The following is a 16,573-nucleotide window of genomic DNA, read 5'->3' as shown; positions in this document are numbered from 1 at the left end:
CTCTTTAGGTTGTGCTTTTCAGGGACAATGTGAGCAAAATGTTCATGAAAGAATACAGGTCATGTGGAGATCGCATGAGCTTGGAATTAAATGTCACTTCACATGAAGAGTCTATTGTAATACAAATAAATTCAGAAGAGCATTGCTCACTACAGCTGTTCCTTGGCTTCCAATATGTACCCAGTGAGACAATGTTTCAGCTTCAAACAGTCCTTCCAATTATGAGTGCCAATGGAGGTAAATTGAATTTGTTGCTATCCTTTTCACTCCTGTTATTATAAAGCCTGAACATTTTCATTCCTGGGGTTGTTTGACTCCCAGCGGACATTATTTGCAGGTTCTTATGGCTCCCCATTGTTTATTAATAATGATCCATGTACAGATTCCAGTTTTCAAAAAAATTGGATTTACAAACAGGCTCTAGAATGGTTAAAACAAAACAGGAGCAATGCTTAATATCCAAGACAGTGATGTATCTCTGGGATCTAGTGTTGTAATGCACAAACAATGAACAAAAGAGTTCAATAATGTCTTTCAGCTATTTGAATGCCATTTATATAATTCCTCCCTGATATGGGTATGTTAAATTTCAAATGTTAAGTTCTGAAAGGAAGTTAGAGAGCTGTAACCTTGAGTAAAACATGATAGAAGTTTCTAACTCACTTAAAATCTACATTTTCCATTGCTGTCTTCCACCTCCATCTTCTCCAGTATTAGCAAGAGGGTCGTGGGAAATTGCAAATTTTTTTATGGCAATGTCTAGACAATTCAAGATCTGCCTCTTAACCCTAACTTGACAATATTCAACAGTAAATGTAAAGATGACAGTTTTGAGAACAGGGATGAAACATTTTATATTGCCCATCTATGTTTCTAATACTAATATTAAATTTCCATAGCATCTTACAGAATCATTGATCAGTGGAAATGATCTTTCACTCTTAAATGATTTTAAAATTTGCATCAATTTGGCTGTCATGTGTCAAATTATGAAGGTTTTTCTGTCCCTAATTTTAAAATATTAAATTAAAAATGTAACCCATGATTTATTCAATGAATTAAATGAGATAAATTAAATTTATTCAATTTCAGATGCAACTAAAATTTTCTTGGCTAATCTCTACTTTTTTCACTCTACTGTATGACAATGCTTTGAAGTCCAAGTAGCTGGTTGTTATCTCTCCTGATGATTAGAAGTATTTAGGCTGAATTTTATACATATTCTCCAGGGGTGGGGCATGTAAAATAGGGCAGGTGGTCAGCTCATCTTCCCAAAACCCCCAAACACACCCCCCCCAAACTCAACTCCCCCATGATCAGAAAGGCTGACAGCTCCAGAAGATGAAACTTTTTTCCCATTGAGGCATGGAGATCCCACTCTGCTCACCCACTGCGTGTGCTGTGGCTGTGGGACAGGATTGATGTCAATTTCTGGCTGTCAACTTTCCTTCTGGGTTGGGTGGGAGGATAAGAGATTTGCCACCTCCTTACGTTAAATTCTGCCCAACATCTATGTGTTGAAGCCACTGACCATGTTGTGAGCGGTCTAGGGTCTAGTATGCTCACACTGGGATTGATTCCATCACCCTAACATAGACAGGCTGATGGTGTGTAAGGGGTAGGGGCACAGTGGGGGACTGCAAAATAGCGAGAATGAACAGCCCATTTTCTTCTTGATTCCTTGGTAATTTATAAGGGACAAGGAAGGTTGAGGCTGAACCTTCCACCAAGAAGCTTTCAATATTTCAATAATTCTGAATTCAATAATTGTTGTATTGTTCCAGTTTGACCTCCTGTGATGAACAGCTGGTGAATTGTAGTAGTTTCCCTTTTAGTTTACTTGGAGTTTCCTTGTGGTAGTGTCCACTATACCCAAAGAGGGGCCTTGCAGAGGCTGCCTTCCTTGGCCACCATCTTCTACTCTCAGTCAAAAAATGTGGCACTGGAAATGCACAGCAGTTCAGGCAGCATCTGAGGAGTAAGAGAGTTGATGTTTCAGATATAAGCCCTTCATCAGGCATATACATTTATGCCCGAAATGTCAACTCTCCTGCTCCTCAGATGCTGCCTGATCTGCTGTGCTTTTCCAGAACCATGCTTTTTGACTCAGACTCTCCAGCACCTGCAGTCTTCACGATCTCCTACTCTCACCTAGTCCTCGCCAACTTTGCCCTCAGACCTCACTTAGCATTCTCTGTGAGGCAAATTCCTTGCAGAGGCAACCACTTCAGATGTTATTATAGAACTTTATAAGTGGGAATGGGAGGCCACCATTTAAAAGGAGAGGAACCCCAAGAATGCATCCATGGGTCTCAGAAGGTGCAGAGACAATGCTGGGATTTGGTCCCTCACTACGCCAGTAATTTTTAACTTGGATAATTCTTTTGTAACAGCTAATTTTGTCTCCTTCTTCGATGGCGTATGTAACATTTAATTTTATTTCATAAGATCGCATATGTACCTGGATTCTGACTCCTAGAATGCTACAGCATGGAGAAGGAGTTTACTATGTGACGATTGGACCATCAAATACATCACAGGCAGAGATTACGAGCTACAACGTCAGTGTTTTTACAGCACAATGCTTGTTTTGGACAGGAGATAAATGGTCAGACAATCTGTGTCAGGTTAGTTTTTTTTAAAAGAGATTATACATGTCACAGTTCCTAATGATAAGAGCCTCTCCATACAGTAGGATTGGTGAAGGCTGTAACACAAAGCTTGCAGGAGTTTTGGAAGGATTTTATTCCAAGGTCCATTACACAGTTGATCACACTGAGCAGGAGTGGGAGAGGGTCTGGTTAATTGAAGCCTTTACTGTTCATAGTGCCAAGACAGCATGTTAAAGCACTTGGCCTGAATTGATTATTATGTAAAAATATTTTGATGGGGATGGGATTTAGAAAATACTATCCACACCATTCAAGTGGGGTAATTAAAAATGAATGTGGTGAGTTTGAATGTGGCAGCGGTCTGAGTGGTCTGCTATGCTGGGCTAAATGCCACACCCCTGGTAAGGTGGACTTTAGATTAGATTACATTACAGTGTGGAAACAGGCCCTTCGGCCCAACAAGTCCACACCGACCCGCCAAAGCGCAACCCACCCATGCCCCTACATTTATCCCATACCTAACACTACAGGCAATTTAGCATGACCAATTCACCTGACCTGCACATCTTTGGACTGTGGGAGGAAACCAGAGCACCCGGAAGAAACCAATGCAGACAAGGGGAGAATGTGCAAACCCCACACAGCCAGTCGCCTGAGGCGGGAATTGAACCCGGGTCTCTGGCGCTGTGAGGCAGCAGTGCTAACCACTGTGCCACCCATACTTTACGCCAGACTTTACTGTGCCTCCCTCCCCCCCCCCCCCCGCCTTGTTAACTACCCCGCAGAGAAAAATTGATAATATAAGGTTACTGAAAATCTGGAGCTGCTAAAATTGTGGTTTGACAGTTCCAAGATCAGGATAAAGGCAAATAAAGGAAAAGGGGCGAATGGAGTACATCAAGCAGGGCCCTCCCCTACTGCATTGGGGGTGCCTGTAGCTCAAACTCCCACGTTGTTCCCTTTGGATTTAATGGGGTAGCAGCGTTTACTCTCAGAGTTTGCCAAACTTCAAAAGGTTGAAGCAGTGGTGGGGCCAATATTTGCCATGTTTGATAAAGCATGAGCACGATATTCAAACACTGGACCAAAGAGTAGAAGCAGTGGAGCAGAGGACCGCAGGATCGGAGACCGTGGCGGAGGTTTCGGGAGGAAGGGTCTGAACACTGAAGGATCAGGTTCGGGTCCTTCAGGAACAAGTGGACGACCTGGAAAACAAAAGTAGAAGAAAAAACTTAGGACTCGTGGGTCTCCAAGAGCACGGGAAAGGCAAGGACCTCGTTAGATTCATGCAGAAGTGGCTCCCAAAGTTCCTGGGGCTGGACTTGGAGTTGGGCCTGGTGAGTGTGGAGTGGGCCCACCGGATCACAATGCGCAGGTCCGGGCGGGATCCGTGCCCCAGCCTGGTCCTAGTGTGACTCCGGCATTGTAAAGGAAAACAATTAGTGAATGAAACAGCAAGAAGACTGGGAAGAGATCCACAGGCTTTAACATACAAAGGCTCACGAATAAATTTTTTTTTCAAGACTTCTCAGGAGCCATAGTTAAAAAGAGAAAGACATTTGATGAAGTTAAGAGAAAATTAAGGGATTTGAACATTCAGTATTCCTTGAGGTAACTGGTGGTGTTGCGTTTTGCTCACAGAGGGACAGTATATAATTTTGATTCAGCTGAAAAGACAAAGGACTTTGTGAACTCTTTGAAATAAAGGACTTGGGTTTGGAGTAGGGGGGGAAGGGGCATCATTGTGGACAGTGGTACAGTTTTTCTTTACTTCCTCTGCCCCTCTTTTTCTCCTCTCTCCCCTTTTTTGTGGTTATCGGTTTTATAGCTTTTGTACTGCCTTGGTGTAAAACCTGATTTATTTATTATTTCAGTCAGTTGGTTATTGTCTGGGATTGTTTTTGCTGCTGTCCTTTTTTTTCGATTGGGAGTAGCTATCTCTGTGGTCTACATTTATCCCTGACTGATGCATCCAACCTACACATCCCTGAACACTATGGACAAGTTAGCATGGCCAATTCATCTAACCTGCACATCTTTGGACTGTGGGAGGAAACCCACGCAGACACAGGGAGAATGTGCAACTCCACACAGACAGTCGCCCAAGGCAGGAATCGAGCCCGGGTCCCTGGCGCTGTGAGACAGCAGTGTTAACCATTGAGCCACTGTGCCGCCCTGTGCTGCTCTTGTTTAAGAAGTTTATTTGAGGGGGAAGTCTTGATGTAATTTAGCCAACTAAGTCAGAAATATGGATTGTCTAACAGGAACCCTTTCTGGTACTTTCAGATAAGGGATTATATACAGAGGAAGACCACACTCCTGGCTCAGCCTTATAAGTCAGACGTGGAAGAAAGAGTGCTCTGGTGCACGGGCGCTCTTTCAGTTAGTACTTTATATCATTTACAGAAAGGACATGCCTTAGGAGATGTGGACATACTCTGTAGGGCTTGGAATTGGGAACCAGGAGAGGATATTTCATGGGAAGATATACGGAAAAATGTAAAGAAAATCTCAATATGTAACAAAGTGCTGGCCATGCAGTTGAAGATTTTATACAGGGCTCATGTGGTACGAGAGACGCTAGCTAAGTTCAAGAGAGGAGCGTCTCCAGGGTGCCGTAAATGCAAAATTAGTGTAGGCACTCTCACACACTGCTATTGGTCATATTGCAAGATCTAAGGATACTGGAGTGCCATAGTAAGGGAGCTGAAGGAAATGCTGGAAATTGAAGTCAAAATTTCTTCTTCTGGAGTTGCCAAATTGCCCTGTCTGGGGGAACACCAGAAGAAACTGTAACATTCTTACCCACTGTGCAAGGAGGAACATTTTAGTGAATTAAAGGTTTTAAAAATCCCCATGTCTTATTGGGTGGCGCAGGCTGTTGTTGGAGCATCTCTCCCAAGACTACCTCACAAATATGATGCACCTCAAAGCAGAGCAATTTTATAAGACATGGCGGTCCTTTCTAATCTACATTGATGCAGATTTATCGGCAATATTAATTCGGCCGTGATATAGCTGTGGGAATCATTTTGGGCGCCCATGGGGTTCTGGAAGGGGGAAGCTGGGGGTGGGGGTAGTGGGGGGAGGTAAAAATACGGGGACAATGACTGGTGCCCCCAGGGGTAGGAGCTTTAGTGGAGGTGTGGTGAGTGAAATAGAATAAAGTAATGTGATATAATTTAATTTAAGCTAATTTGAATTCAGTTTAATTTAATTTGATTGTAGTTTAGTTTCAGTAGATACATTTGTTCTGGTAGAATAGTAGGTAGTCTATCATTAATAGTATTGTGATATGACATTGTTGTACTATCTCTATCTTTTTTATATTTTGGTTTCTTTTATATATAGTTGTTTTGTACAAGATTTGAAAAAGTTTTTAATAAAGATATCTTTTTAAAAAATGTAGGTGGTAGTCATACTCAGTCTGTAACTCAGATTCCAGCTCAATGACTCTGACCCCAAGTACATGAAGCCACAGACACTCAGTGCAGAAATGGCTTTGTGGGACTTCAGTGCTCTCTGTAAACCCCCAGAGTTACAGCACACCATCTGTCCTGCCATGTTTATCTAATCTTCTTCAGTTATCTATTGTATTAATATGTGTTTGTGTAATTGAATCAAATATTTTAGTTCAATTATTTCTTTATTAATTGAGAAACTAAACAAATTGCAGGGAGCACTCAGCAAGCTACTAACTTTCAACAAAAGGATAAAACAGCACCTCTGTACCCCTACGCTGAATTCCCAGCCACACTGAATTCTCCACTTGAGCAGGTCTATTAATGAAGCCTTCAGTTTTGTGATCAGTATGTGCTACATACAAGAATATTGAATTGCAGTTTTGCACATTATCTAGCCAGAGGGAGCAACCTTTATAGAAATGTTGACTCGTTCCTTCAGCCCTCTCATTTTAACTTTGCCCTACCAAACAAATTAAACTTTATCTGCATTGCACCATAAACATTAATATGTTGGACCTGACCAGTTAAGGATGAACGCTAATTCATTCAGTTAGTGCTACTCCTATGAAGTATATTTCTATATATTTCTTTTTTACACTGTATGTAATATTTAACTAAATGGAATGTAGACCATATATTACCATAATATGCCATAACATGGAAAAAGGCTAAAAAAAAAATTGTGGATGCTGGAAATCATAAACAAAAGCAGAAAATGCTGGAAAAACTCAGCAGATCTAGTGGCATCCGTTTCAAGTCCAGTGACTTCAGAACTGAAGAAGAGTCACTGAACCTGAAAATGCTGCTTTCTCTCCACAGATGCTGCCAGACAGGCTGAGTTGTTCCAACAATTTCAGTTTATGTAAAAATACTGTTCATGTTAAGGTGACAGACCCTGGTTATATAGAACATTTATTGTTGGACTTTCTATGTATTACTCTGAGCATCACCCATTGTATCTTTGTTGTCTTGTTAGGTTGGACCACAGACAACTCCTGGTCAAAGCCATTGTCTTTGTAACCATCTAACGTTTTTTGGCAGTACCTTTTTTGTTATGCCCAATACGCTGGATTTGACACAGATACCAGAACTGTTTGCTCAAACTAGTCAAAACCCTGTGGTGGTGTCACTTGTAGCTACTATCTTTGGTGTTTACATTATTGTTCTAGTTTGGGCTCGAGTAAAGGATAGAAGTGACTTACGAAAGGTGAGCATATTGTTTACTTATTACTTTTTCTCTCTGACGATATTTCTGATATTTTAGTTTATACTTTGCGAAAGGTCAAACAACCAAGGATAACAATTCTTAAAATCCAGTTGTTTTTGTATGAGCCTTTTGAAATATTGCTAAGGCAGAACTAATCAATATCAATACTGGAGGGGTTTATGTAAAGGATTCATAGCAGGAAAAGGCTGTCTGAATTTACATTTGTAGAGGAGGCATGACGGCTGGTTTTATGAGGCTGTGTTGACTGTTTAGAGTTCTGGGACTGAAACTAAACACCTGACCTGTCTTTTTCTTGTTAGACTATCTTTTGAATGCAGAATAAAATCAATATTGGGCAGTGCATGCCTCCATATTTAAAGTTATACATGAGAGTCCAGCTGAATACTGTAGCTTTCTGACCACAGCTTTGTGTGTCAGTTTGTAAGATGTCCCAATATATGACTGACTTTAACTTTAAAGAGAGTACCACACTCGTAAATAAACCTGGCACCAAATGTTTTCCAATTAATCGTTCTGTGTGTTCACTATTACAGTTATAAGAACATAAGAAACAGGAGCAGGAGTAGGCAATTCAACCTCTCAAGCCTGCTCTGCCATTGTATCTAAGGCCCTGGACTCTGCTTTCATGCCAGCTCCTCCTCAACTCCTTAATATTTTAAAAATCTGTCTACCTCCTCATAAAATGTCTTCAGTGATCCATCCTTCACAGCTCTCTAGGGTAGAAAATTCCAAAAATTCACTTTGCTCTGGGAGAAGAAATTCTTTCACATCTCAGTTTTGAAGGAGTGCCCCCATATTCTGTACCTATGTCTCTTATTTTGAGACTCCCCCCATCAGTGGAAACATCAAATTTGCTTGTTATATCTTCAAAGAACTGTGACAAATTTGTCAAACACAATTTCCCTTTCGAAAGCTATATTTACTCTGTTTGATTGTGTTGAGCTTTTCTAATTGACCTGCTGTTTCTTCCTTAATAATGGACTCTTTAACATTTTCCCAATGACAGACGTTAAACTTACTAGTTTATAGTTTCCTGCTTTCTGTCTCCATTCCTTCTTGAACTGGGACAATCCATTAGCAGTTTTCCAATCCACCAGAACCCTCCCAGAATCCAAGGAGTTCTGGAATATTTCAATCAATGCTTCCACTATCTCTGCAACTAGTTCCTTTAAAATCCATGGCAATAGTTGGTTATTTTGTTATTGCAGTTTAATCATTTGAATTTTATGTTGAAATCCATTTCTTTCATCCAGTTTGCTTCCAGCTGCTGTTTTATTTTCAGCAAGCACAATAATTGTGATGGCACTTGATTTTAAACATTTCCATAGATGTCCTGTGTTTGAAGGAGTAGGAGCAGTTTTTGAGAGAACAGAAAGTTGCTCTTATGTAATGGTTACAAATAAGTCATACCACATAACTTATATTTAATAATCTAGACTGTATTGCCTCAGCATGTATTTCATAATTTTTGTAAATCTTTGCAGAACATTTTTTTGGGTTGTTACATTGTTATATCATCTCTTGGAGGCTAGATTACAGACAACCTAAATGACAAGGGTGGTTTATTGTTTTATTCCTTTGCATCACCATATGCTTCTGACCTACCTTTGGTAACCTGCTGAATCAACCATTTACTTGATTGTGGGAACATCAAGGAAAACCAAAGGCTGTGAAATCTGTGGCTTAGTTGTCGGTTCTCTTGCCTTTGAAGCACAAGGTTCCACATCTACAATTCCAACAACAGCATCCTTCTCTTCCAGTTGTGCGGGCATCACAAACAGGCATTTTATTTTATTATGGCTGTGGTTATTAATGGGACAAGATTATCTGGTTTTGTGATTGTGTTTATAGAATGTTTATAAAAAGCAAGAGTAAATGTGATGAAGAAGATCAGATGAAAGTTGAAAAAAATCATGCATTTACATTGGAAATAAAACTTGATAAATAGTGAGAGTGGAGAGAATGACACAGACAGTTAAGAAAAAACAGAAGAAGCATAGCCTAAATAGCAAATCTAATGCATGTATTTCCAATTAAGTGTAGCTTTGCATCATATCTTTATAATAGTACACCCTTTAATGAACTGCCTTGTGGTAGTTGTAGGATTCAGTTATAATCACAGTCAAATGTTAATTGCCAAACTGTCAAATCTTTACAAGAATTTGGTCACAAATGAATTTCTATATTATGGAAGTTCCCATTTCCTTTCCCTCTATTTTGTTATTTCTTGTTCATTAATGCTGCTCTCATTCATTCTTCTTCAGGCAAAGGTAACAGTCCTATTTGATAATGACCCTCATGCACAATATCGTTACCTGATAAGAATTCAAACTGGTCACCGCAAAGGGGCAGCTACCACAGCTAAGGTTAGTTGATGTCTTTGAAATTGAATTATAAAATGTGAAAACTTGTTTTTTTCTCTCTCTCTTCACTCCATTCTGTTGGAATTTAAGCTGTCAATTAAATGATAAATTAACAAAACAAGTCTTCTTCTTTCATCCTTTGAGGTGCGGTGTGATTTCATTTACTTTAAAGATACGATGTAAATATAATGCATCACTGTTGCAGGGTATCAACATTATGTATTTCTGTATCTAATCATGAAGTCTAAAGACTATGACTCGACTGACCTTCCCTGATATACACTCTTTTTCACATTTTCATATTTTTATTCATGAAAATGATTCCTTCTGAATTCAGTATTGATCATTCAGTTAAACTCTAATTGCTCTCTTACTGTCTTTGTCATCATCTGTATTTTTATTTTATTTGTGCAGGCCATAGCCTTTATTTGCATTTGTTGGTAGACTTGGATACATAATTGTAAAAATAATAAAGTATTTTTAGGTTTCTTGGTACTTATAAAGGTTTCCAAAGTAACAGAAAACACTAAAAATTTTATAAGTAGTTCACTGCAAGTTAGTAGCTTGTCTATAACTGGATATTCCTAAACAAATGGCAATGGAATATACTTTCAGTCTGTGACTGAGGCACACTTGCAGAAGATAATGATTGGGCAAAATTCTGTTGCAGTCTCCAGAATCCTTTCTTGTTACTTTAGTGTTGATTACATATTCACAGCTTTGGATAATTTAATTTATACACAATCACTTAACGTGCACAATTTGGTGAAACATTGTACAAAACATGAATGAATAGGCAAGCACTTAAGTTCAGTACTGAAGGAGCACCGCAGTGAAGTGCTATCCATCAGATGGGTATTAAAGCAAGATCATGTCTGCCCTCAGAAGTCTATCATGGATTTGAAGCACAGATTCCCCTTGTGTCTGGTCATCATTTATCCTTCAAGCATGTTATCAAAATAGGTTATCTAACCATTTGTCTTATTGATGCCAATGGGACTTTGTTAAGCACAACTTGATCTCACTATATTATAATAATGATCACCCTTCAAAAGGAATTCATTAACTGTGAAGCTCTATGGGACACTCTGAGGAGGTGTAATGCACTATACAAAGGCAAGAACTTATTATACAATGTATATTGGTAAATCTTTAGATATGGATTCATCTTTGACTTTCTTTGTTGTGGGAAAACAGGTAGTAATTATGCTCATTGGCTCTAAGGGGCAGAGTGACCCTCATTTCTTGACTGACTCAGAGAAACCTGTCTTTGAGAGAGGAGCAGCCGATGAATTCCTTCTTACTACATTCTTTTCACTGGGGACTCTTCAGTCGATAAGGTTATGGCATGACAATTCAGGATCCAGTCCATCTTGGTGAGTGCTATTTATCATAATAACTTAACAGTAACCTGAAGGAATTGAAATCTTACAAGATATTTTCAGCCAAACGTCAGCAAATCTACTTGTCACCAAACTGACATCATTTGTTAGGCTTATAAAACTACAAAGCGCTACAACAGGGGAAGTATTGATCATCACAAAATGGAACACAAATGGAAATACATTAAACTAAAATTAAAACTGAATTGAATAATTGATATATCAATTACCAGAAAGGACTTGATAAGTCAAGAACATGATTATGGTTTAGTATCAAATGCAAATGAGGATCTTGTGAATTTGAGAAATATGGCATAAGGCTAGACAATGTTCAATACTTATATTGATTAAAGTCCACCTAAATGGATAAGAAATTGCTTGATACTGTACAGGCAGCAAATACTTAACATTTTCTAACATGTTTTTTAAAACATGATATTTATTTTTGTTTTATAAAACAGATCAATTGATTGGTAATATTTCTGATTTTACTGATTCCAGTTCTGTAGTTGTCTTACATTTTACTTAGTATTGTAAGAATCGGGACTTTAAATATACAATTTACCACTGTGTTCTGGTGGTTTTATAGTTTAACAAGAAACATTATTTATGTAGTTTTCAATTTTCCCAACTGTTTCCTTCTCTCCTGATCCTCCAACTCCTGATTCTCAGCTCTACTTAAATCGGCAGGTATGTGAATCATGTGACTGTTCTGGATGTTGAAGCAAACAAGCAGTGGCGTTTCATCTGCAATTCATGGTTGGCAATTGACATTGATGAAAACATGATAGACAAAATCTTCCTTGCAGCCTCTGACATGGAGCTGAAGAGTTTCAAGTAATCCATAAAATACTTTGGATTGGTATTTTTACTCCACTCTTCTGCATTACGTGTTTTTTTTTGCTTTCTCATCTTTCATTGCATGGCTAAAATATATATCCTAAAAGTTAATCAGCAGGTAAAAGTCATTTACAGAGCAGATTAACTGCTGAGATTTCTAATGAGAAATGTGATGTTTAGCATAATAGAATATCAAATGATAATATGCAGAGAAGATTGGAAGACAACCTTAGTTTAGAATGAAGCGTGTAGAGTGTGGTCTTTGGCATGACACTAGAGACACATGAAAGTAACATGTAACAGTCAGGTGTAAATTAAAGTATTACAGTTAAACAGGAATGGAAGAATTTTAATCTAGGATAAGGAGCCAATAGTCTCTAAGAGCACATATGTAAACACCTTTATGGAGGAATAGCTTCATAATTTCATACTTGTGCAAACCTGACTTTGAAGGATTGTGCAGATATATGGACTTTTTAATTAAAGAGATTAACAAGCGGACAGTAGAATAGTTTTTCTTAACAAAACTTCCTTGGAAACCACAACTGCTGATCTTGATTGCTTGAACATACTTCAGCGACAACATATTGGCTTCTTTGACAAGGTTCCCCATGGGAGACTGGTTAGCAAGATTAGATTTCATGGAATGCAAGGAGAACTAGCCATTTGGATACAGAACTAGCTCAAAGATAGAAGACAGAGGGTGGTGATGGAGGTTGCTTTTCAGACTGGAGGCCTGTGACCAGTGGAGTGCCACAAGGATCATGCTGGGTCCACTACTTTTTGTCATTTATATAAATGATTTGGATGTGAACTTTGGGCATATACTTGGTTTGCAGATGACACCAAAATTGGAGGTATAGTGGAGAATGAAGAAGGTTAGCTCAAAGTACAATGGGATCTTGATCAGATGTACCAATGGACTGAAGAATGACAGATGGATTTTAATTTAGATAAATGCCAGGTGCTGTATTTTGGAGAAGCAAATCATAGCAGGACTTATATACTTAATGGTAAAGTGCTAGTGAGTGTTGCTGAACAAAGAGACTTGAAGTGCAGGTTCATAGCTCCTTGAAAGTAGAGTCACAGATAGATAGATAGTGAAGAAGATGTTTGGTATGCTTTCCTTGGTCAGAGTATTGAGTATAGGAGTTGGGAGGTTATGTTGCAGCTGTACAGGATGTTGATTAGGTCACTTTTGGAATATTGTATGCAATTCTGAACTTCTTCCTATTGGAAGCATGTTGTGAAACTTGAAAGGATTCAGAAAAGATTTACAAGGATGTTGCCAGGGCTGGTTTCCCCGGAGCGTCGGAGGCTGAGCGGTGACCTCATAGAGGTTTATAAAAGCCTGAGGGGCATGGATAGGATAAATAGACAAGGTGTTTTCCCTGGAGTGGGGGAGTCCAGAACTAGAGGGCATAGGTTCAGGGTGAGAGGGGAAAGATATAAAAGGTACCTAGGGGCAGCTTTTTCATGCAGTGGGTAGTGTGTGTATGGAATGAGCTGCCAGAGGAAGTGATGAAGGCTGGTACAATTGCAGCATTTAAAAGGCATCTGGATGGTTATATACATAGGAAGGGTGTAGAGGAATATGGGCCATGCGGTAGCAAATGGGACTAGATTAATTTAGGATATTTGTTGGTATGGAAGAGTTGAACTGAAGGGGTGCTGTACATGTCTATGACTGTATGAATTTATATAACTGATTTTGTGAAGAGGTTTTACAGCTGTTCTGTTCAGATGGTGTTTTGCTTCCTCGAAGATGCCTTCAATTTTCAATGGGGTGCTTGTTAAAAGAAAATAGCTGCTCGGCTCATCTCTGCTATTTCTGAAGTACCTTTGTAATAAACCCAGTGTGAAACTCATTGGCCTCTTGAAATGTGACTGAAACAGTACTGTATTTCCTGAGTAAGCTGAGTCTACCAAAACCCCAGAGATTTCTGTCTAGTGCTGGTGACAGCCATCTACACTTGTCAGAATATAAGTCTGATAGACATGTGAACATTCCACACTTTTTTATTTGAATTCAAGAACTAAGACTTATTGGTCAAAATTGTTATTTTTCTTAAAGTGAACCTCTGCAGAGAAATCAATTTTTTTCTCATTATTGTGTGAATGGTTATCTGTTGGGGTTAATTAGAGGATAAACTTTATATTTTATTTTACAGACTGTGCGCATTAACCAATTCTGCATCTTCACAGGATAAATGGTGATTTATAATAAATCAATAATTTTATGTTTATTAAAAAACTTCATTAATGGATCTTTCTACTCTACACTGACATCTATGAGCACATGTACTAGCAACAAAATCTCTCAAAATATATTTAAATGAAGGTGAACAAAGACCTAAAAATGGAGTGTTGGCAAGGAGAAGGAAAGGGTTAAACAAAGTAGAATTTTTTTGAAGTGTAAAGATCAAGGTTCTCATATGCAATCACATTTATAATAAAAACATTGGTTTCAGCAGGTATACACTTTATTCTATGTCTTATGTAGAGAATGCATAAAATCATTATCATCCTACAAGACCACAGGACTGTGTTCTCATTACAGTGACATGACTGGTGGTGGCTTAACTTGAGTTTTACTTTATTAATTCATGGGATAAAGCCTTCACTGGCCAGACCAGTATTTATCGTCCATGTTAATTGCCCAGAGGGCAGTTAAACGTGAACCAAATTGCTGTGGGTCTGGAGTCACATGTAGGCTAAACCAGATAAGGATAGCAATTTCCTTCCCTGAAGGCCATGAATGAACCAAAGTGTCACCACACCTCAGGCAAAGGGAAGGAGAATCCTTCACAGTAACTTCAGCTGGTGTGGGAATTGAAGCTACATTGATGGCAATAGTTTGTTATTGCAAGACCTATTATCATAACAGTTAGTAAGCAGCCCTGCAATGCTTAGGAGAACTATGCTAGTAACAGTATTAATCAAAAGGATAGATTAAAGGATAAGAAACAAAATGATAGACAACATTTAGAGTACTTGTTATAGACAACCTATTCAAACCATAACTATAAAAGTTACACAGAATGTAACTTCTATACAAGTGGATACATCTCAGCAACAAGCAGGTGACAGATGTGGTACTCCACTGTAAGGAAAGGAGCGAGCTATTGGGTGAATTTCCGGTAAGTGGTTAAGGTCTTTTCTATTCTTAAGTTTGAACATAGCATAAAAATGAGTAGTAACGTTAACAAAATATATAAAAGCAACATAAATAAATGACTAGCATCATCAGAATTCATTAATGTTGGCAGAACAGTTATGTGTCGAAGCTGTAACCTATGGGAGCACCTGAAGACCAATGTGATCCAACACAAACCTTTTTGTAATAAGTATTTGATGTTTGAGCAGTTTTAGCAGACTTTATGAGTTGGAGACTGAACTATAGAGGGAGTAAGTTACATAAAGATTTAGGAGAGAGTGTTATGATTTGGTCAGTGGAAGGGGCAGGAGGGTGTGACTATGAGTGAGGTAGGTAATGCAGAGGGTGGGTGTGCGTGCATGTTATTCCTTATAATTGTCCAGTAGGTTTGAGGATCTCTCGCCTTGTTCAGAGATAAGAGCAGGAGCTGCAGAGTGAATGTATAAATTGACCATGGAGCCATAATACAGGAAGCCATTCCAGTGGGGAAAGCAGTAAGGACTGGAACAGTTGTCAGGGATAATACGGTGATAGGGATCGACACTATTTTCTTCAGAAAAAAGAAAGAGTCTAAAAGGCTATGCCATCTGCTGGAAAGGAACTCACAGGTGGGAGCAGGAAGATCAAATAGTTGTTATCCATAAAGGCATCAATGAAATAGGTAGAATCAAGAAAGAGGTTCTGCATATGGGCATGAAGAGCTAGGCACTAAACTCAAAACAGAACCTCAAAGGTTATAATCTTTGGATTTTTACCTGAGCTACATGCAAATTGGATTAGGGTACATTACATTAGAGAAACGAGTACATGGCTCAAAGACTGGTGTTGAAGAAATGGATTCCAGTTCAAGGAGCAATGGCACCAGCACTGGGGGAAGTGGAGGCTGTACAGCTGGGATATTTTACATCTGACTAATACTGCGACCACTGTTCTTGTGAAGTGCATAATTAGGGAAGGAAGGAGAAGTATAAACTATATAGTGGCAACAAGAGATCAAATGTAGTAAATCAAAGACTAGAAACAAAGTAAGAAAGAAAAATAATAGTATGGGAAATGAGAGTCGGAGAATACTAAGAAGTGATAGAGAGAAAGAATTTAATCGTACACCAACAATCAAGATCTGTTACAAAGATAACAAAAAAAGACAAAATGAAAGGCTCTGCACCTGAATGTACATAGTATTCAGAACAAAATAAGCAATTTGATAGCACAAATTGAAATAAATAAATATGATCTGATAACCATTCTGGAAGTTATGGTGTCTGGGAATTGACAAAGATCGGGCCATGAGTAATGAGGAATATATTATATTCAAAGAAATTGGAAACTGGTTGAAGATTGAGAAGTTGTACTATTACTTGGAGATGGTGAGACTGCAGATGGTGCAAAGTCAGAGACGATAATGTGTGGAGCTGAAAAAAAGCAAAGCAGATCAAGCAGCATCAGAGGAGTAGAGAAGTCGACGTTTCAAGTTGGGACACTCAAGGATGGCACATGTGCATTAGTTAAAAGATTTTTAGTTCAGGA

At 38.8% G+C, this 16,573-nt stretch overlaps 1 protein-coding gene across 1 annotated transcript in view; it reads left to right on the top strand.

The window, feature by feature from the left end:
* The window catches only part of LOC140453233 (polycystin-1-like protein 3), a 56,395-nt gene extending 44,290 nt beyond the window's left edge, over positions 1 to 12,105 (top strand). The window contains exons 11-16 of the mRNA XM_072547809.1: positions 9 to 237; positions 2,449 to 2,627; positions 7,053 to 7,283; positions 9,569 to 9,670; positions 10,865 to 11,043; positions 11,740 to 12,105. Coding sequence (XP_072403910.1) covers positions 9 to 237; positions 2,449 to 2,627; positions 7,053 to 7,283; positions 9,569 to 9,670; positions 10,865 to 11,043; positions 11,740 to 11,890 — 1,071 coding nt within the window. The 3' untranslated portion in view covers positions 11,891 to 12,105. The remainder of the gene's footprint in view (positions 1 to 8; positions 238 to 2,448; positions 2,628 to 7,052; positions 7,284 to 9,568; positions 9,671 to 10,864; positions 11,044 to 11,739) is intronic.
* The last annotated feature ends 4,468 nt before the right edge of the window (positions 12,106 to 16,573 follow it).

The sequence above is a fragment of the Chiloscyllium punctatum genome, chromosome 26 (assembly GCF_047496795.1).
Source record: "Chiloscyllium punctatum isolate Juve2018m chromosome 26, sChiPun1.3, whole genome shotgun sequence".
In the NCBI taxonomy this organism is placed as follows: domain Eukaryota; kingdom Metazoa; phylum Chordata; class Chondrichthyes; order Orectolobiformes; family Hemiscylliidae; genus Chiloscyllium; species Chiloscyllium punctatum.
Note: the sequence above shows the minus strand (reverse complement) of the source record. Positions and strands in the feature narration are given on the sequence as shown.